Genomic DNA, 23756 nt, shown 5'->3' with positions numbered 1-23756 from the left:
GGCTGTATTTTATTTTTTAAGAGTTAAATATGAAGGTTCCCTGATGTACATGCAAAGAAAATAAGTTAAGTATTAATGTTTGTATCCACTTGGAAATCTTTATAGTTGTGAATCTAACTTAGGTCTTCTGAAGGTGTAAAACGACCTGATAAATGCATTGTATTGGGATTTCATTGCTCTTTTCATTAACTGGAAACCCTAGCAAAGTTACATTACACAACTTGTCCAGTTGCAACCCAAAATCTTCAATGTGATTATGTGACCTTCAGCCCCTAACAGTTTTTTTTTTGGACAGGACTATTATTAAACTGGCAAACAAGCCTCATCTGAACACATATTCTAATTCATTGATTATGACTGTGTACTGTCACTTCTTGAACGAGAGCTGTGACACACCTAAAATCTTACTGGCCTTGATTAATTTCCTGGTCTAGCTTGTTGAGGTGCATGGAGGAGAGGCTATGTTACCAAGTCGTTATATTAAAAGAGAGAACATCCAGAACATGACTTGTAAACAATGGTTATTGTGCATTGACTCACATGAAATCTTTTTTAGTCAAAAGACAGTTATTGTTTGCCACCAGCAAAAAAAAAAAAATAATAGTGTACCTTCTTAAAAATACCACTCAAAAAAACAACATTCACTTCCTTTTTAGAGACTCAACATCATTGTTAAATTGTAGAATTGTCATTATTAGTAAGTAATTACTATTATCAATTATTAGAAGAAGTAAAATGTCACACCTCTGGTGAGCATGGAAATCTGCATGTGACAAGGACACGCTACTCTATTTATACCAGCGGAGTGGAGGGCCACGGAGGGACATGTGCAAGGACAGATGGACATCATAGTTGAAATGTCCAGCAGGAAAACATTTGAGAGCTCTTTCACACGGGATGACTTGTCCATCTGCAGCAGGTAGGATCTTCTGTGCTGCTTAACACATCAATGAGTTTATAAAGAATATTGCATGTTTTATGATTAATGTAGAACAGTGTGACCTTGAGGTGAGAGCTGAATAGGTTTGTTTATATGAATCTTAAGCGTATTTGTCCCACAGATAAAGCTCCCCGAGTTGTAAAACATGAAGAACATAACATTTAAGGCAGGATTTTTTTTTTAAATGAATATGTGTAGTATCTGTGTAATTTCTTTTGCCCATATCTTGTTTGTTAAGCTGATCTGTTGGACCCCTGCTTTCTTTGCCCCCCCTTACCAGATCATGTAACTTGTTTTCTAAGAGTGGAGCTGTGGGGGTATTTTGGGGTTTGGCATGTGACTGCATTGCTTTTGAATTGGTTTTCTGCTTTACTATTAACAGTAAAACAGGTAATGTTTGCTAGTTTCCAACATGGCAGGTGATAACAACCAAATGCTCCTGTTCTAAATTTAGGTCCATTGTATCAAGCAAACAGCTCAGTCAGAGATCCTACACTGTCTGTGTAAAATTTAATACAGGGAAATTTCAGGTTTAGATAATTATGGAAAAAGAAAACACTTTCATGTCAACTCTTTATTATTTATCCAATTGTTTTCAGCAGTCCTTGTGAAAAATAAGTTCTGAGTTTTGCTGCACTTCATTATATTGCAAACAAACTTATTGTGTTATTAGGATTTATTGTAATAGATCAACACAGGAGTTCATAGTTGTGAGGGAGAAAGACACCCCTAAAATATTCTGTGAAACAATTTGCCTTCAAAGGTCTCTTAGTTAGCAAATAGACTCCACCTGTGTGTAATTTAATTCTTGCATAAATTCAGATGAAATATTATTTTCTTTCCACTTTACAATTTTGCACTGCTTTGTGTTGGCCAATCACATGAAATCCCATTAAAATGCAGCAAAACTTGTAGTTGACAGGTGACAAAATGTGAAAATGTTTGGTGAACACCTTTGCAAGGCACTACTTTGCCCATCCATCTACTTTTAAAGGTTTTGTTTAAAAACCCTCACCACTTTTGAAATGTATGTCTTAAATTATTGATAAACATTTCTGTTTATTGGTCTAAAAAGGGCTGAAAACTCTTGGAAATCTGAACCTGGAAAGTGCGTATAACCCCAAAAAGCAGTTGATTTCCAATCAGACTGAAACTACGTTTTCTCATCCTCTTTGTTTTTCAGAGTAATGTGAGCCCTCAAGCATGGATGATTTGGATCACAGCATTCACATTGCAGAGCAATGACTGGAGTAGCTTCTACGATGACAGCGAGGAATGTAATCTGCTGCAGGCCTCGCTTGCCTACCCCGATGATTCCAGCCTCAGCGACTCGGAGGATTCAGGAAACTTCAACACAGGCCAACCGGAGACAAACGGGAGTACAGATAGCAACACCTGCCGAGGAGAGCTGCACAGGTGGCATACAACTATTAGGGCAGCTTTTTCAAAGTGATGCAACATGTATGAAACAGGGGGAAATAGGTGTCAGCTGTAAAGAAAGAAACACAATCTCCACAAAGTCTGCACACAAAGATATTGCACAAGAAATTCTGGTCACGACAAGTGACAGCAACACTAACACGCCGCAAACAAATCCACCGAGCAATTACAATTCAGAAGGGAGAGGAATGTTGTTAAGAGATGGAGCTGCACAAATGACAAGTGACCTCAAATCCAACAAGAAACCTGACCTACTTTCCTACAAACAAGCAGCGCCGAGTGTGAGCGAGCCAGACGCCACAGGCAGAGCGGAGAAGGAGCGCTGGTTCGTGACTGTGAATGACAATCTGGCATGGCGGCGAGGGCGTTCTACCTCTGATAAAAAAAAACTCAAACAAAAAAAACCTGGTGAGGGAGAAAATATCCAAAATTCAGATATCAAACGAGTGGGTGAACAATCAAGAGGTATTCAGTTGAACCAAAATAAGGAATCTGGAGATTTATCAGAAGAACTGCTTATTTCTCAGTCAGTTGCAGCGATGAACAGAGACAAATGGGAACCAGGGAGCTCAGCACACATATCCTATGACAGCTTTTCACCCTCACCGACAGCGTTGGAGTGCTTGCGATGTTCAGAGCTTCAATATGGTGCTGAATTTTCCTCCACTGGCAGCTGGGATTCTGACAGCTACTTGTCAGCTGTTGAATCGGTGGAGGAAGCTCAGCATCCTCTTGAAGAGCATCTCATTAAACACCGCCCTCTGGAATGGCCATTATCCCCAACATGTGACAACCAAAACTTCAGCTTGACTCTCTCCAATGATGCAACAGCAGCAAATTATGATGGTTATGCCACTCCGGAGCCCCTTTTCACTCCTCCATCCCCAGAAATACCAGATGAAAGCTTCATTTATGGAAATGACACATGTTCTGAAACCCACCCACCACCTTCACCATCTGGTGGCTCCCAGAAGGATCAGCTCAGTCCAGATTCAACTCAGTCACTTTGCTCTGCAGCAGACAGCCCAGAGACATTCGCCAAAGCTGCAGGCCAGGCTCAGCCAGTGTATGCAATCTCTGCGTTCTGGGATGAAGTGGAAAAACTGACTATAAACGATATTTTGCAGATCAGAATGGGGAGAAGCAGTAGATTAACAGAGGAAACAGCAAGGCCCTGACGCTAGCAACCTTCCTACAGACCCCAGCCAAGTTGATCCTCTTGATAGCTCAATGATGGACACATCTGACGCCGCAGACTCAGACTACTTCACACAGCCAGATGAATCCAAGCGTGATTGGTCAGTTTGTGAGTTTTCAACCTCAGATTTTGAGGAAGAGTCCCTGGCAGTTTGCTAATTTAAGTAAAAACTCTAGCCCTGACCTTCAAAACAAATCCCAACAAAGTGACTCTGGTCTTTTGTTAGACGAGGACGACTCCACTGATTACGAACGAAGAGAAACCCCCGTTGCTCTAGACCAAAGTCTTGACTGTCAAGATTTCCAAAATATGATCTCCTGCCAAAGAAGGATGACAAAAAGCAGAAGTATGTACAACATACAGGCTCTCACCACAGAGGACGTAGCTACCACTACCTTCTCTTAGTATTGACCAGAACGATTTGCCTCTTAGTGCGGCTCAACCTCTGGAGTCTTTTTTATCCCACACAGACTTACAGGATTACAGAATATCCTTCCCGGAAATCTTTGAGTATTTTTTCACAGAATATGACGACAGCACATCATCACAGTTTCTTTCTGTTCGTGATCCTGAAGAGATATTCGTATCTCGTGTCTTTCACTCTCCTATCTGTACCTTCAGAGAAGATCCATGGACCTCTTCTTTCCAGTGTAGTTCAGAGAAACCCATCCCAATCTTCTCTTGCTCTCGTCCTGCTGTCCAAGACCTCACATTCCCAAATCCGCATGTTTTCCTGAGCACAGACTGTGAGGAAGTGGACAAAGTGTCTCCAATGAGACTCATATCTCATTCGTTTTTTCATAGGCAGTCTGCACAGATCCTCAGGAGCAACAGGTGTGGGTGGATCCCACAGTTGGAAAAGTTTGCTGTCTTTGAGGAAAATTCGCTTTCCAGAAAAAGGCAGCATCTGCTGCAGCGAGTCAGGTGCCTGGATTTTTCCTGTTGACACTAAAGAGATCCGGATGGGGAGTCAGAATCAGGCAGTAACATCATTCAGTGAGAGGAGAGCTTGTCTGGATTTTTCTCAGGAGTTCAGAGAGCTGGAAGAGCAATGCTGGATTTCGGATACTATATGGACAACAAGTAAGTCCCAGCTGTCATAAAAAGCAGGTTATGTCAGTTGCTTTGAATTTTTTTTTATAACAAGCATCACTTCTATAAATACCAGGTTTTCCATGAACTCAGCACATGAAAGACATTTAATTCCATAAAATTTTCAGTTTACTGAAATGTTTCAAAACACACACAAAAAAACAACTGATCCAATTTATGACTGAATTAGATACTGAAATATGTAATCAGTTAAATCCAGTTATATTGAAAGATTTTGATAATGTCACAGACATATTAAGTGCTCGCAAAAAGTTAGGGAATTTTGACCTTCGGGTGAAAATTGTGGACGTAGTGAAATGTTCATACTAAAGTGATAATGCGCTGCAAAAGCTTGAATGATTAGAGTGTGCCATTTTTTTTCTTTATTTCAAACGTTTTCATGAGGGGGGAAAAACCCATGAAAGCCCAACGTTTTAAATGGTCTAACGTAACTCTGGTGCTTCGTCTCCCTTATATGGATCTGGAGTTTAGTACCATTGATCATCCAGTTCATCATTAAGCTGTCATCAAGCATGGAATGTGGCCAAAGGATTTCCACTTCTATGACTTATCCAGTCTCTGTGTCTCTGTTGCAACTTACTGAGTTGCAACAGATTATGATGGTTAGACACTCTGACAGTCTAAGCTCAGTGTCAACTTCTCCATTAGTGCGTCCTGTTTTAAGCCTAACAATGGCAAGATACTCTTCAATGAATGTTAACTGCTTTGTTAGAGGACACCATGTTAAGCAATTAATTGTAAAATATTGAACAGCTGGGTAAATGCAGTCTAATCAGGATCACCTATAAAGGTGATAGTGTTTTTCTTTTCACCTTTAAATATGATTTATTAATTTTTACCAATCCAGTTTAGTCTTCTCAGAGCATTCACATAAAAATGTGACACAAAAAGAAAATATTTCATAATGAACAAATAGCAATGTTTCTGCAATGAAATTTATAAATGAGACAAAAACAAAACAACACAGCAGCTTCATTTTTTGAATCACCAATACACAAATAAATTCTTGATTAAATTTTTAACCTTATTCTGAAATTCCACCAAGACCAGTTCAGTTGGCCTTGGTGAACTGTAGGCAGAATTATGCCTAATAATGCCCAGTTTGGAAAAATAAACAGGAAGTCCTTAGAATTAGAAACTTCAAGTGGAAATTTGAAGGTTCTCATCCACCCTGATATTAAAGTCTAATTTGGCTGCTACCACATAAATTACAGTAATATAGATGTTATTTTCATTTGAATATTTCCAAAGGAGTACACAAGCTGTTAGTTAACATGTTCCTGTGGTGTCTGAATGTGAACGAGAAATACATCGTAATTAGCTTTCTTTGCCAATTTTGAGCCTGGCTCCTGAGCATGCTAATAGTTTTCCACATTGCAACCGGAACCATGTGAACTTGGAGGTAACGTTGTTCATATACCCAATTTCTCACGTCAGAGATTAAAAAAAGAACATAACATGTGGAGCCACTTGTTCTCTGCTGCTCTGTGTCACTTCTACTCAGTAGTGGAATTTGATATGGGCAACATGGCTTACTGCCCAGGGTGGCACTGATGCTGTCTGATTTGATGAAAGGAAAATTAACATTTTGGAATTATTTAACAAGTGTCCAGACATAATCCCGACAGAAAACATGTTCAAATTAAGTCGAAAGGTGCTTCACCAATTTATTAAAGGTTTGAAGATTTACCTTTAATACATTTAATTGAAGATTTATTCAACCTTGTTATTTCACCTTGTTATTTCAAGATTTAGTTTTTTTTAAATCTTGGACTTGTTTGTTTTTAAGTTAGTTTGTCGAGGATAAACGTCACATTATGTGGAAAAGGTTTTGAAATGGTTGATCATAGACTCTGTTTTTGCATTTCTAACACCTGCCTTGGTTAACAGGGGTGTGCACACTTTTGAGAGTCACAGTATACAATACACTAATACATCAACTCCATAATGTTACATTTAGTGAGATTAAAGTAATTTTCAAATCTCAAATTGATTGATTTGCATTCCACACATGACAAATCTCTCTTTAAAAGTCTATTTTATTCCTCTGACAGAGCGAGAAGGCCTCTTCTCCAGAGTGAAGCAGTCAGACATGTGTTTAGTCTGCATTGCTTTTGCCTCTTGGGTGCTAAGATCTTCTAATCCAGAGGCTGCAGATGCCTGGAAAGCAGGTATGAACCGTCTCCTTTGTCATTCTAACAACGGACAAGTAAATGTTATTAAAGAATAACATTTAGCTGAGATAAAATAATTTTCTAATACTATAGTATCTACCTATTTGCTACATTTTTCTTGATTTTACTGTTTATCAACTACACTGTTATTCTGAGGCACATTGAAACAACCTGCAGAACTAAAACATAGTCATACCCAACAATCCACTTTTGCAGCTGAAAAACATTCTAAAGCAAATACTGAAATTTTGAAGGTATTTAGGCTGCAAAAAATTTTAATTAGAAGATAACAAACACAGGGATGGATATCAAACTAAATTAACACTTTTAAACTATTGTTCAGCTCTTCTAGCAAACGTGAGTGCACTGTCTGCAATCCAGTACCTACGGCAGTACATGAAGATGAAGAACCCTCCCAGAGATGACCTCTGACAGGAACACAAACAAGAAGAAACTGTAAACATTCTCACTTGGGTCCACTTTGATTAAAAACACAGAAAACATTCACAATTAGCTACACAGTAGCTGGAGGTTGGTGAAGTAGAAAGGAGGAGTCTGTGTGGGAGAGGAGTCATTCTGTGAACACCCCATAATACTAAACAAACGAACCAAATAATCAGTTTCAACTACAAACAGGATTCAGTAAATTAAAAATCTGAATTAGTATTTAATGACTAACCAGTGCTGGCAACGTACATCTCTGCTCAAAATAACATAAATGTGTTTAAAAAAACAGTCAGCAAAGCTCCAAATACTTTTAATAACTTTTATGTCTGTATTGGTAAACCATCTATTCCAAATCAAAACATGAAGAAAATATTATTATATGTGTTAATTGTTTGTTGTTTAAATAATTATTTTTAAAACAGATAAAAGTTTGAGCTTTTATCTGAATCACTAAACTAATATTTCACTTTATAAACAGTTTCTGAGAGCTGCTTCACATCTACTGTACAGTTGACCAACTTTTGTCACCTGTGAACATCTCGCTATTGCTCTGTATTTCTTGGTTTTACCTCAGGAAATGCACATCTGATCTCACCCCACACATTTTCCACTGGACTATGGCCTGATTGCTTCATAAAACTGATTTTGTGGGTCTGGAACCACAATGCTGCTCGCTTGCTGATGTGTTTGGGATCACTGTCTTGTTGAACACACTTGAGCATTTGTTCTTTGACAAAAGGCAATACTTCTTCAAAATCTCTTATGAATTCAAACAAATCCACAATCCTTTGTATGCAAGAAACATGCCCAACACCATAGCATAAGAAATATCTCCGTACCCTTGATATGACTTGACAAAACTGTCTGCACCACCTAGACCGTAAAAGAACAGTTTTGACTTCAACAGTCCAAAAAAAAGTTGCTATGATTCTCTTTAGGTCAATCAACATGTTCTTGTAACACTTTTCAACTGTTTTTTTAAAGACTGCGCAGAATCCCTGTTAACAGAAATCTTGGAAATGACAAAGGGTGTGCTTTCTTTTCACCATAACAGCCAACAACATAATGACTTATATTATTGGTAATTCTTTTACAATATTTGCAACAACACTTTCTATATTATATTTAAAATGGCCAAAGCTGTTACCGTATTTTCTTTAAACATATTATTGCGTATATTTGTAACGGTTTTGTTGCTGGATGTGTAATAAAGATAAAAATCAGTTCAACGGTTATCTCAATACCTTCTCGTTAAAAAAATGACTTTCCACATGTAACTGACCTCTGTGACTATTACTGCAATAAAATGTTGCTGAATCAAATGACTGGGCTCTACAGAGCTGGTTTACTGATGATGAGGAAATTCAACTATTTGATTCAGGTGTGTTGAAGCAAGGATGCACCTAAATAATGCAGGACAGCTAGCTCTGGACTTGGACACACCTGTTGTAGAATAATTTGTGATCTGATGAAACCACATTTGAACTTTTAGTCCACAAAAACAACATTGAGCAATCACCAACTCACTATGCTTGCAGTAAAACATGGTGGTGACACCATTATGGTGTAGGGTTATTTTTCTTTAGGAGAAACATCTCTTTGTTGGGGTGGATGAAATTATTGAGTTACAAATTGTAGATGGCGGTATCTCATTTTTGAGTTATTTTTGCTTTTTGTGAAAATTAAATCCTATCGATCATGCTTCACATCTGAAGAAGTCAGATGTTTTATTTTATAAGTATGGTAAATAAGCAGAAGTATGGCTTCACTGTAAGCAAATAAGATTTTAAATCCGATAAAGTTAATTAATATGTGGCATGAACAAGAGATGTCCTCACAGACAGAAGGTTAAGTTGATGTAAAAATGCTGATAAACTCTCAAAAAAGACTGAATGCTGAAACCTTTTGTAACAGCATCAGTTATACAAGCAGGCATGCAATTATTTTGTTAGTTGTTTACATTTGTCATTTAACAGATTAGTTTGTTTTTTAATTAAATGGTAGATATAGTATATTACACTATAAAGGTGGAAAATGTTACGAGAGAATTTATTGTGGTCTCATTAAATAACATTCTAAAACCTGGAGTTGTAAAACCTTTATTAATTATATGCCATATTCACCCAATAAAAATATATGAAAGCTGCATATTATTAAAGCTTAAACAAATGATTAACTTTATAAGCATCATTAATGCCTTGGAGACAAAAATGACAAGAAAATTGTATCATTGGAGAAATATTTATTGAAATAAATATGGTATGGATACAGACTGATATATATCACATAAATACTGAATTTAGGCAGTATTTTTTTTTTTTTTTTTTAGAAAAACTCCACCCAAATGTTTAAGATTTAGTTTCTATCCAGCTGTGACATTTTCAGGAAAACAATGTAAATAGATTCTCCTAATAAAACCTCCTGTCAGTAAACAGACAGGCAGGTTATGGTCCAAGTATTTAGCACACTTTATAACACTACCTTAGGATTTTATTGTTCTCATGCTGAATCAAGTGTTTACATCTACTGATATATCAATAATACTCAGTCATATAGATTATTGTGAACATGTAGTATTTACATTCTCAAAAATGAGCTTCGGTTATACTGTGAAAAGATATATTGATATATAAAAATTTAGGATTTAAAGATACATTTCATCTTATTTCGGATTAAATCCAGTCCCCTACGGTGCTTTAAAAGCCTACCAACACAATACAACTTCGATCTACTATCTCAGTGGAAAAACTGAAGGGTGAGTCATGCTAGGTCATATCTATCATACATACATTGATTTAAACATTATTCTGTACAGTAACTCTATTAGAAACGATAAACATATTTAAAGTCAACACCAAAATCGGTCTATTTTCATCATTCTTTAGCAAACTCATATGACTGCATAAGAAACAGTTTAATAGTTGGTTAGAGAGGAAACCTGTCACTTTAAGTCCCAGTTGGTGGGACTGTTCATTAATTGGATGATAAAACTAGTGTAAATTCTTAAGGAAAATCTCAGGGTTTCATGATGCGCAGAACACGAAACACTCTTTGAGTTCCACCACTATTCTTCTAAAATTTATCAACACAAACAAACAGAAGACAGCACACAAAAATACATTTAGAGTGTTAAAAGTACACAGCATTGATCTGTAGGAGCTCAGAGCATGCACCACCTCAAGACGGCTTGTCACCTTCTTTCTTCAGGCGGCTTCAAAAGTGAAAAACAGTCACAATTTACTTAAAATCTACAGAATACTTTTCAGTCCAATGTGATTCAAACAGAGAGAAAAAAAACTCCAAAGATAACATAAACACTACCCTGAAGATCTGTTTATCTTACTCTGGTACTTGTACAAAAGTAGAGTATATCCAAATTAAAGGTGATCAGTGTATTATAAGCCTGGCGGCCCACCAGGCTTTACTTGTGCCCCCACCAGGCTAAGTATTGCTTATTTATTTAAGTTTTTTAAAATGTTTGCATTTTTTAAGACTTTTACATAGTTGGTGTTCAGGTATTAATCTTCCAATCTCTCATTAAAATAATTATCAAGTGACTTTAAACATTTTTTAACTCAAAAACACGACGGGACACTGGATGAATGACCTTCCTAGCACCCATCCACCGGGCTTAGCAAGTTTTCTGGGGGAAACCTTAGATGATATTTCAAGTAGAGCTGAAACGATTAATCAAATTAGTCATGAAGAATCAATTATTGAAATAATTGTCAACTAATTTAGTGATCAATTACTTGTTTACTAGAGTATACAACCTCAAAAAGGGCCATTATTTGCAGTAGGAGCAACATACTAACAGCAGTAATTAAGTTAAAACTGAACAAAAATATATGCATTTTGCACTTGAGAAAATAAACCCTTTAGCTTCACCTGGTTCAAACTCTGTAAAAGAAAAATATCCAATAAGCAACTTTTGCTATCTAATTATTAATTGGTTAATCAAAAAGAGTCAACAGTTTAGCTCTAGACTTAGGCTGAGGTTTTCACATCTTGATGTTAGAAGTACCTATTGTAGCTGCAGATGCATCCATGTAACAAACTGAAATGTTATTGAATTTTATGCAAAAAAATATTTATTTTTCATTTATTAAGAATCTGCAGAATGTGTTAATTTTTTTAATAGATCCTTAAAATAATCAATAGAAAATTGATTACCAAGATAAGAATTTGTTGAAACACTAATTTCAGGCATTCTTTTTTGTTGATTTTGATATTTATGGTTTCCAGGTAATAAAAACGTAAAGTCATGTTTATTCAGAAGGTTAGAATATCAAGGGAACACAGGCTGATCGCCTTTTCCTACATCACAGTAATTCATGTAACCATGTACCAAGTCTATATACTGTACTGTACATGGACAGACTTTGCTTTTCAGTTGCCTCTGCACCTTTTTAATGACATTTTTTACTTCCACTCAAGTTTCCATTAAAAAGCTTGAAACCAGCACATGAACAGACACCATCCATAGCAACAAACTTCTGTGGCTTATTCAACATATGGAGGAAGTCAAGAACTGAACAACTGATAACTCAGTAGCTGTTTTCTTGATTGCATAGACCATAAAATGACTATATCATATCTTCTGAGAAACTGAAAGACATAATTCAAAACTCAGCATGTAATTAATCTATATTTAGGCTTTGAGTTTCACTTGTTGAATTAAATTACAGGAATAAAGAATCTTATTCTCATTTAGTGAGATGTATCTGTAAATTAAGTGGTAAAACATCAAGGATTTTTGATGGTATAAAATCTGCTTAAAAATGCTCACCTGTAATAATCTTCCTGACTTGGCAGAGGGCCTCCGTGCAGGTGATGCCACTGCTGCTCCATTGCCATCCGCTGCAGCTCTGCAGACTGAGCATGCATGGCCTGGAGCTGATGTGAGGCAGACATGTGAGGAATCGGTCCCTGAAGCTCTCGAGGATATGCAGCTCCTGTAAAAAAACAAAAACACTAATTAAAACCAGCAGAGCAAGGGCTGCAGAAGGAGGTGAAATTACGAACCAAATAGTGGATGGCGCAGCATCTCATGCTCATGAGGGAGATCAGCGAGTAAGGGGTTTGGGATTGGGCCACCAGGGAAGGGGAATCGAGCCAAACGTGGTCCGGCAGCCAGTGGGTCGACAAGAGGATGAGGACTTGAACCTGAAAGAGGGTCACACATGAAAAGAACTAAGTTTCAAACCTTTGAACAGAAAAAGTGCCAACAACTCGACCTCACCTTGACCAAGGGGGTCCTGCTGGTGGAGGTGCAGGTGGGAATGAATGTGAGAGTGCTGGTGATGATGAGGGGTGACGTTGAGCATCTGCAGCCGGGCGGCTGGATCAGTCGCCACAGAGGCCATCCTCTCAGCATGAAGCCGTTCCGCAGTCAATCTCTCGGCGTAACTCAGCTCTGGGCGCATCTGAGGCCCAGCAAGCGCCAGCCTCTCGCGCTCCAGGTGGCTCAGCCCCGGATGGAAGGGAGCAAAAGGGTGGGATGGTCCGGGTATGTGGGGCAGAGCCAGCGCCCCGTGTCTAGCAAAGTGCTCCAGGTGGTTGGCTGACGGGTGAAGGGTTTCCAAGTCTGGGGGTTTGACCTCGAAGCCGGGCTTCATTCGTTCGCGCAGCTCCCGCTCCCTGAAGTTCCTGAGCTCCCGCTCTCTGAGGCCGGGGTCCGTGCTGTACAGGCCGGGCATGTGATAGGCCAGCAGGGGTTCGCCTGGGCTCAGCGAGACGTAGAACGGATGGTTGCGGTTGGAGGGCGACATGACGTGGGGCCGAGCATAGTCGTTCAGGCTGCGCATGGCCGGCGTGTCGGGGCCGATGTACGGGGGCACGGCCGCTACAGTGGTGGGGGGCTGGTCAAAGGAGGGCCGGCCATGGATCTGAGCCGTCATCTGCACTTCACTCAGGCGACTGTCATGGGAAGAGCTGGACGCCCTCTGAAAAAAAAAAAATACACTCAGAGAAATGTTTATACTACTAATTAAACCCTACAGCAATGAGACTTCTGTGTGTTTATGTCCTCAAAGTGACCCGCAAACACAAAGAAGAACAATTTTAACGTTTATTCAGCAACAGGAACTGACAGTATCAACACAAGATCATAGCAAGTTGACGGGAGTTAATAAAAAAAAAAAAAAGAACTAGTAGCAATGGCCTTTTGTGAAGCATAGATGGCAAGTTCTGCAGGGAAGGCTGATCTGATGTGTAGTCAGAGCCAGTAGTGGTGAGATTGAGATGCACACTTCACTGACAGTGATTTTCAGCCATTGTTTACGCCCTGATTTACTGCGTCTGGCTTTATCTGGTGCAGAATTATGACGCCAGTCTCACATCAGTGACAAAAAAGCTGGATAAAATGCAACATGACCATTGAGACTGCAGACGCTTTGAAAACAATCGAATGCATATCCGAATTAGTATCAAGTATGGAAATAGCACAGATCGTAATTTTTGAGGAGTAGAAAATTGGAATTGGGCCAGTCAGATTGCTATGAATAAGCCAAATATAGGTTGCATACAAGCAAAAAAAAAAAGAAAAAATTTTAATTGAGTTAGGTCGCATTTGCCAACTGCGTGACCATAGTCTAACTTACAGAGTTTCTATCCGTCTCTCTCTCCCGCTCTCTGTCTTTCTCTCTCTCACGTTCCTGCCGCGTGCCGAGCTCAGCCTCCCTCCTCATCCTTTCTACGGCCTCCTCCCGCTTCTTGGCCAGCTTGGAGGAAGACAGCGGAGTAAAGAAAAGGTCCGTCCTTGCACAGGAGTTGTAGCCTCGATCCAAGTGTTTTATAAACCTGCAAGACAAAGTAACAAGAAGATTTAATGAGCACACATGCATCAATATGTTTTTTTCTAAAGCATTAAGAAGACCTATTATACAAAATTCACATTTTGTATGTTTGTACTTCCATTTGGGTCTCAAGTGTTTCTAAAAGCAGCTCAAGCACTTAAAAAAAAAAAAAACATCCAGCAGTTTTTTGGCAATACGTTAATGTAATTTGGTGTCTGGAAATTGAGTAAACTCATAAACCTCCCATTTGTTAAGTCTCATTCGATGAGCATTGTGCCATCACCTAGCAACCCAAGCAGAGCTCAAGCACATTTTGCAAAAACAATGATTTTGTGCAAAAGATGTAATGAACATCCTAACATGTTCAAATATGCGTAATAGGTTGTCTTATAATGCCTGCAACAGTTTTGCCCCACATTTTTTTATGTATTTTATGAGACAAAGCTGCATTATTTTTCTCAGTTTACGGAACGACTCAGAACATACCTTGCAGACTGACTGGCGTGGCTCGCCATGTTGACAACAGTGGGCTCTGGTGAGGGACTCCGGGGAGGAGACGGGGGGCTCTCCGGCTCCTCCACCTCATCCAGCGGCTCTTCTTTAATCTGAACTTGTGATCCTCCGGCAGCAGAGTTTGGAGAGGGTCTGGGTGGGAGCGTTGGGAAGGATGGCTGAAGGGTCGGAACGGGGCCAGCAGTGGAGGATGTGAGAGGGAGCGGAGCCGGAGCCGCTGGGAGGGACGAGGTCCCACTTTTCCCAGGGTGGCTCTGCACCTGAGACGACACTGGAAGTTGGGATGGAGCTGAGTGTGGAGGCAAAGGATGAGGCATGAGCTGCAGAGGAGGGGGAGGGGCGCCTGGAGGATGCTGGTTGGGGAGAGAGTTGAGAGGCTTCAGAGCAGGAGGTGGTGGGAGATTAGAGGGCATCTGGGGGAAAGTTGCTGCAGATGGGTGAGGAAGTTGTTTGTGTGACGGTGGGATTGGGGTTGTAGGAGGGGGCTTGACTTGAGGTGGGTGCGGCAGCTGAGCATCCCTACAGAAGGGCACAGAGCGCGGCGGCAGGGTTTGAGGGGGGGAACCGTTCGGCTGCTGCGTGGAGCCGAGAGCAGGTGAGAAGTGCGACGCAGGAGCAAGAGGCGTGTCCAGACCCAGCGCTGCTGGCTGCGGCCTTGGACAAGAGACCGGCGTTGCTCGGCAACCTGAGCCGGCTGTGGCTCCACCCTGTGGAGGGTCTGGGGAGGATGACGGGGGGCTCTGAGCCGGGTCAGCGGAGGCTAGGCTTTGTGACGGTTGAGGAGGAATTTGAGGGTCCTGAGAGGGGACGGCTTGGAGGACCGGGGCGTCCGTCAGAGTCGCAGCACCGGCCTCAGCTGGGGCCCCGCTGGGCTGGGCAGAAGAGTCTGAGTCACTCTCGTTGCCCTGTTGAGGGCTAGGGATGCTGGGAGAGGAGCTGCGGTTGTCCTGGTCGATGTCTTTGGTGTCACTGCCGTCGTCCTGAGCGCTGCGGCTTTCTGAAGAGCTTTCCTCCTCTGCCTCTCCCTCTGACCGGGACCCGCCTCGTGGCTCCTTCAAGAACAAAAACTTGATTCATATCAGAGAACAAAACATCAAAGCAAACGTCCATGTAAGGTTAAAATATCTCTTCTCATCTAACAGCTTCAAGGGAAGGCGTCAACCAATCAGATGCAAACCAGGGAAGCAAGTCAAGTCAAGTCTGGCAGTCAAAGGGAAATTGTGTCTAATATTTTCTCTGCTATATTCTTTAGAGACATGAATGTAAACAAAGATGTACAAACCATCAAATGCGTCGAACTTAAGGCCTGGGGGCCAAATCCGGCCCGCCATAGCTATTTATGTGGCCCTCTAGACTCTAGAGCCACATAAATAGTATCATTAAGTTAATAATCGTGTGCTTAAATATTGTTTTATCAATCAAATCAAAGCAGTTTTTAACTAAATACTGCCAAATTACATCAATTTAAAAAAATTTTCCGTATTTAATTTAAGTCATTGGATGCTGAGAACAGCTATTAAGTAATATTATAACAAATAGTTAATAGGTGTTTTTTAATACGTTCTGCTACAATTGAGAAGGAAGGAAGGATAGAAGGATAGACAGACAGAAGGACTGATGGATAAATAGTACATGAAAGGTTATAATATTTAGACAGTGGAATAGGGAATAATGTGTTAATATACAAATATTTTTTTACATCCTGTTATTTTCTGTTTCCATGCTTATCCAGACCTGAAAAATCCTGAAATTAAATTAGCTGAATCTGATCTCCAGCCTCGCATAATTTGTTCTGCTGATGATGACATGGTGCGGAATGGGGAACATTGTGGTGAGAAAATGAAATTAATCATTCAAACCTTAATCCCCCTGATATGCATCAAGGGTGCTGTGAAGACATCATTTTGTCATGATAGTGTAATTTCTTATCAGTAGTTAAAATGAACGACTTTCTGCTTTTATCTGATTGAACTACAGATTCAGGCTATTCTACCGAGCCTGTAACTGTCTCTTTGTTTCCTGTAGTTAAGAGAATAAATTTGAAGTATGAAATGCCTTGATCTGGTGTGTTCTGTGTGCTGCAGAATTTACTTGTGGAAGTACAGTATTTCACCTGTGTCTTTGGCCTTTTAGGTGTCATCTTTTCAGGTTCATCAGACTCCAGAGCAGGACTTTCCCGCACACGTTTTGCTGTCTTTGGCGCCGTTGCCTCCTCTTTTATCTTCTGCACAAAAAGCAAAATTACACATAATTACACCAGTGTTATCAAAGAGTCTTCACTGCTAGTTCTTGCTCTCATAAAACATCCCCTAAAGAACATCCCCTTAAAGAAGTGTCTAAGCAACCTGTGTAACCTTATTTAAAAACACAATAATACAAGTTTTACAAAAATAAAAACAGTTAAATCAGCTTATTTCTCTTTCAAAATGGTGATGTATGGATAAGTTTATCATTTGGTTGTGACAACACGATGCTCACCTTGTTTATTTTTTTTGTGGAGTCATTTTTATGATCCGCGGAGGATCTTAAGGAACTAGAGATTCCTCCAGTCGGGAAGTTCTGGTTACCGGACTGTGAATCCTCCGTGCTTGGAGAGCCAGTGAACCTCCTGAGGCCACTTCTTAACGATGTCAGCTGCTTTAAAACACAACCCACAGTAATTATTGTTTCAAACAACAGCTGAAGCCAGATCACTTATAAAATGTTGTTTTTTTCTGTACGAAAAATATTTGTTATTATAAAGCTTAAATTGTGCTGGGCTTCAGTTGCGATAGTGAGTCAATATGAAGACAAGAGCTTACAGGTGCTCTGCTCTGCCGAGTCCTCATGCCATGCTTGTTGTTCACCTCTTCTTCCACTTTCACAGGTTTGAACATAAAGGAAGCGTTCCCAGATTTAGAAGCAGGCGGCAGACATCCGTGTTTGTTTTCGTATGTGCGGCAAGTTGTGCAGAGCAGAGAGTTGTCTCTCCCAACCTGGTGCCAATCCTTAGAAGCTGTTCAATAAACAACGGCTTTAGATGCAAGTTTCAGAAGCTGGTTAAAGCTCTTTTCTTCTGCTGAACAACCTACTTGTTGTTCCACAGTGGCTGCAGCTCTTTGCTTCCTGTTCGCTATCTTCACTGTCAACATCATCCTCGCTGGCAGAACTGGCCTCAACTGCAGAGGGTAAGCGTCACGTGTGTAAATTCAGGAACATTTTGTGATCAAATTTGTTCCTCTCCATTCAACAGCATCAAATAAAAAAACAGGTGAGAAGAGTGCGTACACTGATTACAGGCTTCAATATCACTGGTTTAGGGCTTTTTAAAAACACCTTTGAGCAGTGTGATATATGATGATACAACAAATAACTATAATGAGGGTTACAAAATACAATTTGGTTAACAAGTATAAAGTTATGATAAATTTTCTCTAAAAATGTTCAAACTTAACTTTATAGCTCCAGATATATGGGAATACACCCTCTTCAATATGCAGTTTACATTTCCAAACTAAATTGGAGAGAAAAACACTTTTTGCAGCCATTAACAAGGTCATTTTTTCTTGCTCGTGCCTTTGTGTATGCTTTGACTATGAGGTTTAGAGAAAATCAACAGGAGATATTTAAAAAACTAAGTTGTTAAGTAATACCAGAAATAAAAAACAAAAAGCAGTCAAATTTGTCTTGAAAATGTATCGCTGTGATTAATGTATGCAAACTTCTCACCGGCACAGTAAAACCAAAAAGTGAAACTGACCTGAATAGTTTCGAGATGGAGGGTTGACAGTAGCAGCTGCAGATCGAGTTTTCGCTTTGCGAGAGGACGGCTGCCGGCGTTGCTGTCGATAAGCTCTGGTCCCGGCGGCCTCTGGGGTTTTCTTCCAGTGGTAATAAAATGTGATCAACTCTCCCTGATAACAAACATGATTATTATTAAAACATTGTAATCATTATTCACATATCAGTAACAAAGGGAAAACATGTAATATATGTCAAGACACTAATCCAAACCACACACGTACAGTCTTCTTGCTGGGGAGAAAGTCTTTTCGGATGCGAAAGAAATTCTTTCCATACTGTCTCAGACCTTTGATGAAGCGTTTCTGGAAGGCAAACAGGAAAAATTTTTAATTAAATCAATTTCCTCAACGAATCACTTATCTGAACTGAAATGATAGTGAGTTGATTCTGATGACAGAATCAAAGCAATTAATTAAAACAAATATATAATTATGACTGCATTAATTTAACATTTTAAATAAATGCAAAGAATATTTTGAACTATTAATACAGTTCAATATCCAATGAAGCTAATATTATCAATGTTAACTGTTATCTGGTAGCTATAGAAGTCTGAAATTTTAATTACAAAGTATCTTAATTAAGATTATTGATTAATTAATAGTTTATCAAATGTCTGTAGGGTTGAAAGAAGGCTGGTGCCTATCTTGGGTGAGAGCCAGGCTTTAGTTTAGATAGGACGCCTGTCCATCAAGGGGACACACAGAGACAAACATTACAAGCAACCATGCACACACACACTCACACCTTAGGACAGTTCAGATATGTTAACCTCACAGTTGTGTTTTTAGGCAGAATTAGGAAACTGGAGTACCCAGAGAGAACCCATGCATGCACAGGGAGAACAAGTAAACTCCATGAAAAAGTCTCCAGGCTGGGATTCAAGCCCAAGACTTTCTCACTGCAAGAAAATCTCTAAAATTTAACCATTTCAAAAAGTTGTCTCACCACATCATCTTCTGACCAGCATTTTTCAATCAGTTTGGGTAGTGGCCTCTTGACCAGACGCTGCAGAGCTTTGGCTGCATCATAATGGCTTGCATGGAGCTAAAATTGAGATGGGAACAATGTCAACATACTTTTTGCATATCTGCACTGAAATCACATCATTCACACAAAGTTACACAATACAAATTTTGCTCCGCACCATGTTGAGAGCGTTCAGCGTGGTATCGTCACGGGAAGCTGCCAAACATCCATCCTCTGTGGATCCACCATCACACATCCCTGCAAACGCTGCCATGCTCCTAAAAAAAAGAGTCAAAATCATGAAATATTGTGTGAAATGCGTTATTGAGAATATGTTTTAATTAGTAAGCTTATAGTTTAACGTGCTTTGGAAACAAAGATGTATGTTTAAAGAATTACGTAGAACATATAGCAATAAAGGTGCACTAAGAGGGCTACTGACCTGGCTGCTCTGAGGTACATGAGAAGGTCACAGTCATTGACTCCAGGTGTCCACATGAGCTCCTCATTGTCCGTCTGGGTCTGTGCACTAGGTGCTGGTCGTGGCTGCAGCTCTGGGAGCTTGGCCTGCAGGACAAACAAAGAGTGAACTGAAAGAGCTCCAACACTTAAAAAGGAAATAAAACTCAAAACAAACATTATTTGACATTTAAACAACAAACAGAAAACTTGGGAAGGTGTTACTGGAACATATTCCGATATTGTGTCTGATTGTATTGAATAAAAATGATACAGAAGAAGCTCATTACACTCGCTTGTGTCCAGCTCTTTCAGTCATTATCCATTCCTCTTGGCCATAGATAAGGGTCAGCACCAAAGTGCTCAGAGGAAGTCCATGGAAATACTTAGAAAAAAATGCAAACTCAAAACAGCTAAACCCCAGCTCAGACTGGAAGCTAGCATGTTCTTACTGGGAGGGAGCAGCGCTAAAGGCTGCTACAATGTGTTGCATAATGGATAACAGATTCCATAAGATGCTGAAGATATTTATGGTAGTTGCCTTGTGGTGCAAATGTACCAATATCATTTAAGCACATTGTTAATAAGAGAAGCAGTCAAGAGGCTGAAGGTAACTCTGGAGGACCTGCAGGGATACACAGCTCAGGTGGGAAGATCTGTTGACAGAACAACTACTCATCTTTCATTTCACAAACTGTCTCTTAATGGAAGTGTGGCAAGAAGAAAGCTAGTGTTCAAAGAAAGCCACAGGAAGTCATGTTTACCACAAAACAAGTAAGGAAACAAAGCAAAAATGTGCAAGAGTGAAACCAACTTTCTGGCACACATGCATAATGTTATGAATTATGAAAAACTAACACTGCACATCACCCTGAACACGCTGTGAAACACGGTAATGGTGGCATCATCCTGTTAAGATTTTTTTTATTGTTACTTCTGAAGGGAAAGGAAAATGGATTGAGCCAAATGTCAGGCAATTTTAAAGGAAACCGCCGGGACTGAAAGTGTTTTAAGACTTGAGACTGGGACAGAGGTTTCCCTCCCAACATGACAACAGACCCGAACATGTCTGCATGAATAAGTTCAGACCTAAATCAATTTGAGGAAATGTTAAAAAAAAAAAATCCAGTTTTTGCAATGCACAGTATGATGCATGTCAATGATAATATCTGAGCAGATTGCTCAGCTTTAAAAAGTTTTGTTTCTCCAACTTTGCAACAGTAATGAATGCATCTGCAAATGAGGCCTCAAAAGCTAGTTTTAAATAATCTTACACCTGAAATACTTTAAATCATTTTCTTATAACCACTGAATAAGCATTTACAGTTTCATTAAATTTACCTGGTGACTTGGTCCCACTCTTATTTCACCTTGTGTGCTGTTCAGGCTCCTGAAATAAAACATAAATTCAACTTATAACAGCATTTTAAAGTATATAAAATGATTTCTATGTAAAGGAAACTGAGTGAAAGCATATCTGTCTGATATGCTACAGTACAGCCAATTCTTATACAGCATATGCAGACAAACAGTATGATCTAATAAGCCTCCTGTATCATCTGAGGCTTTCCTCCCATCGCCTGGCACTGATTTCAGTTACAGATTATCATCCCGCCCCTCGCTCCTGTGATCCAATCTCAGCTCACTGTTTCTTCTAATTGCATGAATGAAATCCGACTCCACAGCGGCTGCAAAACACTGTCAATCAATCACGCATAAGCTGCTAATTTTTACGGTCACCATTACGAGAACAGTGTGTGCTGTTCGCAGATCTTAACAAGTTGGCAGTAAAGCACGCTGTGCGTACCTGTTTAGTAATAAAACGGCGGCTAAAGTGTGCTATCAGTAATAAACCGTAAAGGTTAGCATCCATAAGACGTTAATGTACATTAGCAACGAGCCGCACAGATAGGCGCTTAGCCTCAGGGTGAATTAAACAGCTGGTTCACTAAATGTTTAAACAAGTGTTTAATAACAGAATAATTTAAATTATGCCTCGGGATATAAGTGTTAGCCACATTAAAGCGAGCAAAGAGGCGTTTTCCCAGCGGGAGCCGCTAGCTGCTAACGAGGTAACATCTAGCTTGTTAGCCACACACGAACTTCGTGACCACTGACACTCCGGCTATTAAACACGAACGGCCCTCAAAGTAACGCCGCCGGACACGAAAAGAAGCATTTAGCACACACTGACCACAAACGCAACGCGAATGACAAGTTATTGAAGTTACCTGCGCGGACTGAACAGGTCGTCCATGTCGACGGATGTTTGGTTGGTTGTGGCTTGTTGACACTACGCAGCACAGTGGGCGAGACACACACACTCACATCCACACACCAACTGTGCGAATCCCCTATTACATGGCTATTCAAAATGGAGGCGGTGTAGTGTAGAGACTCGCTCTATTTTTTCAGTGCAGTGACCTCAACAGCCACAGCGTAGCGTTCATATTTTATCTGGATGTACATTACTGAGCATGTGCCGCAGACACGCTGGGCTTCATCAACACTTAGTGCTGCTGTTGCTGCACAGTCAGCCATGAATCTTAACCGCTTATCATACTGTGTGCACTGTTGCGGTCATTAACATTGTTATGCACGACATTCCTACCACGAATACAACTGCGCTCTTAATAATGTAAGAACTGGTGCAGGCAGTCTTGTTACACTTTGTCGGTTTTCAAAAGAAACATTTTTATTCAAATCAAAAAAGGAAAATGAGCATTAAAACTTATTTGAATTGTAAAGTTTGCAAAATTTGCGTTGCGTTATCAGTAACGGCGCTACCTGATTTAGGGTTAGAGGTGTCCAAACTGCGGCCCCTGGGGTCCATTGTGACCCCAGGACTGATTTTCTGTGGCATCCGACTGGCATTATGGGTCTAATTTGACCCTGCACTAAAGCTGGTTGACAGATGGTATTTAATTAGGACAAACTTGAGACAAAAAAAATTAGGCACAACACAAAATATTCATCTTTTCATAATCAGCCTCTTGTTTATAACCAGCCTGTTTTTTTAATTCCAAACTTGTGGAGGGCACAACTAGTATTAACATTGGAGTCAATAAACTCTTAACTCTACTAGGGTGGTATAGATCTTTTTAAGCACACTGGCTGTTATAATTTCCCTTTCTTTTTTAGCCAGGCTTGTTTTTTGTTTTCTTAAATGCTGCCTTGCAGGTTCTGACAAGCAGGATAATCAACCTGACTGAGAACAACCCATTGTGTTTCCTGAGAATATTTTTTATGGCCTATGAGCTGGGTTTATTCATCACGCATAGATGAATAAATATTATGGTGCTGGTTTCATACTGTAGTTATTTTCTTTAGTATATAGATTTTTTTTCTCATTGCTGTCTTCCTCTTTGGCCAGCAGAGGATCCCATTAGCTAAATTCAGCAGCAATCTCTCTCCTGCTCTGTCACACTCCTTCACTGATTTAGTGTGATTTGAAAATAAGCTCCTGGTGACAATAGTTTGTAAAGCACTGCAACTTTGAGACATGTTATATTATATTAATTTGGTACTTATTGTAATTTATTCCAAACTTATCAGTCCTAAAACCAGAATTATGTAGCTTTTGTCGATTTTAAGACATTTCTCCCTTTGCAACAGCATTTTTTTTTTTTTTTTTTAGCATTTTATGCCATTAGGCTCAGAAAGATGATGAGGTCTTGCTTTTTCACCCATTCATTTGTGGATTTACAGTAGTTCTTGGGTTTGTCATGCAGTGGCTTGACCCACTGTGGAGCAACCACCTGCTCTAGGACAGATGGGCACTTTTTGCATTCAGAAAGATTATAGTCAACTCACTATCACTATCTGCAAGGTGTTCAGATCATAGCTGTCTGCAAAACAACTAACAGCCATTGTACTTCAACCTCTGTGATTGTGTTGATGTGAGACTCTGATTGGCCTGTATC

At 39.8% G+C, this 23756-nt stretch overlaps 2 protein-coding genes across 4 annotated transcripts; one reads left to right on the top strand and one right to left on the bottom strand.

Moving 5' to 3' along the window:
• The first annotated feature begins 791 nt into the window (after positions 1-791).
• Positions 792-8637, top strand: perm1b (PPARGC1 and ESRR induced regulator, muscle 1b). The gene is made up of 4 exons (XM_032549052.1): positions 792-919; positions 2124-4661; positions 6746-6862; positions 7209-8637. The coding sequence occupies exon 2, from the start codon at positions 2182-2184 to the stop codon at positions 3556-3558; it is 1377 nt and encodes a 458-aa protein (XP_032404943.1). The 5' UTR covers positions 792-919; positions 2124-2181; the 3' UTR covers positions 3559-4661; positions 6746-6862; positions 7209-8637.
• A 902-nt stretch (positions 8638-9539) lies between these two features.
• rereb (arginine-glutamic acid dipeptide (RE) repeats b) lies at positions 9540-22233 on the bottom strand. Of its 3 annotated transcripts, none has more exons than XM_032549049.1 (17): positions 22065-22232; positions 21175-21223; positions 19817-19941; positions 19553-19652; positions 19354-19452; positions 18627-18707; positions 18362-18515; positions 17694-17780; positions 17424-17617; positions 17101-17256; positions 16736-16846; positions 14596-15674; positions 13915-14113; positions 12555-13257; positions 12338-12478; positions 12102-12267; positions 9540-10523 (listed from the first exon to the last, which is right to left on the bottom strand). In XM_032549049.1, exons 1-17 carry the CDS (start codon positions 22088-22090, stop codon positions 10490-10492), a joined length of 3504 nt encoding a protein of 1167 aa, XP_032404940.1. In that variant the 5' UTR covers positions 22091-22232; the 3' UTR covers positions 9540-10489. The 3 variants fall into 3 exon arrangements, with proteins under 3 accessions (XP_032404940.1, XP_032404939.1, XP_032404941.1); XM_032549048.1 differs by having other exon boundaries at positions 17101-17259; positions 22065-22231; XM_032549050.1 differs by lacking the exon at positions 9540-10523 and adding an exon at positions 10803-11920 and having other exon boundaries at positions 17101-17259; positions 22065-22233.
• Between the last annotated feature and the right edge of the window lie 1523 nt (positions 22234-23756).

The sequence above is a fragment of the Xiphophorus hellerii genome, chromosome 20 (genome assembly GCF_003331165.1).
Source record: "Xiphophorus hellerii strain 12219 chromosome 20, Xiphophorus_hellerii-4.1, whole genome shotgun sequence".
Taxonomy (NCBI): domain Eukaryota; kingdom Metazoa; phylum Chordata; class Actinopteri; order Cyprinodontiformes; family Poeciliidae; genus Xiphophorus; species Xiphophorus hellerii.
This window is presented reverse-complemented; position numbering and strand designations above follow the sequence as displayed.

Coding starts and splice junctions, on each gene's coding strand:
- rereb (XM_032549048.1), bottom strand. CDS start 22,090: ATGGACGACCTGTTCAGTCCGCGCAG. Junction 17,618..17,693: donor CAGCCACTGTGGAACAACAA/GTAGGTTGTTCA, acceptor TTTATTGAACAG/CTTCTAAGGATTGGCACCAG. Junction 12,479..12,554: donor GCAGGACCCCCTTGGTCAAG/GTGAGGTCGAGT, acceptor ACCCTCTTTCAG/GTTCAAGTCCTCATCCTCTT.
- perm1b (XM_032549052.1), top strand. CDS start 2,182: ATGACTGGAGTAGCTTCTACGATGACAGCGAGGAATGTAATCTGCTGC.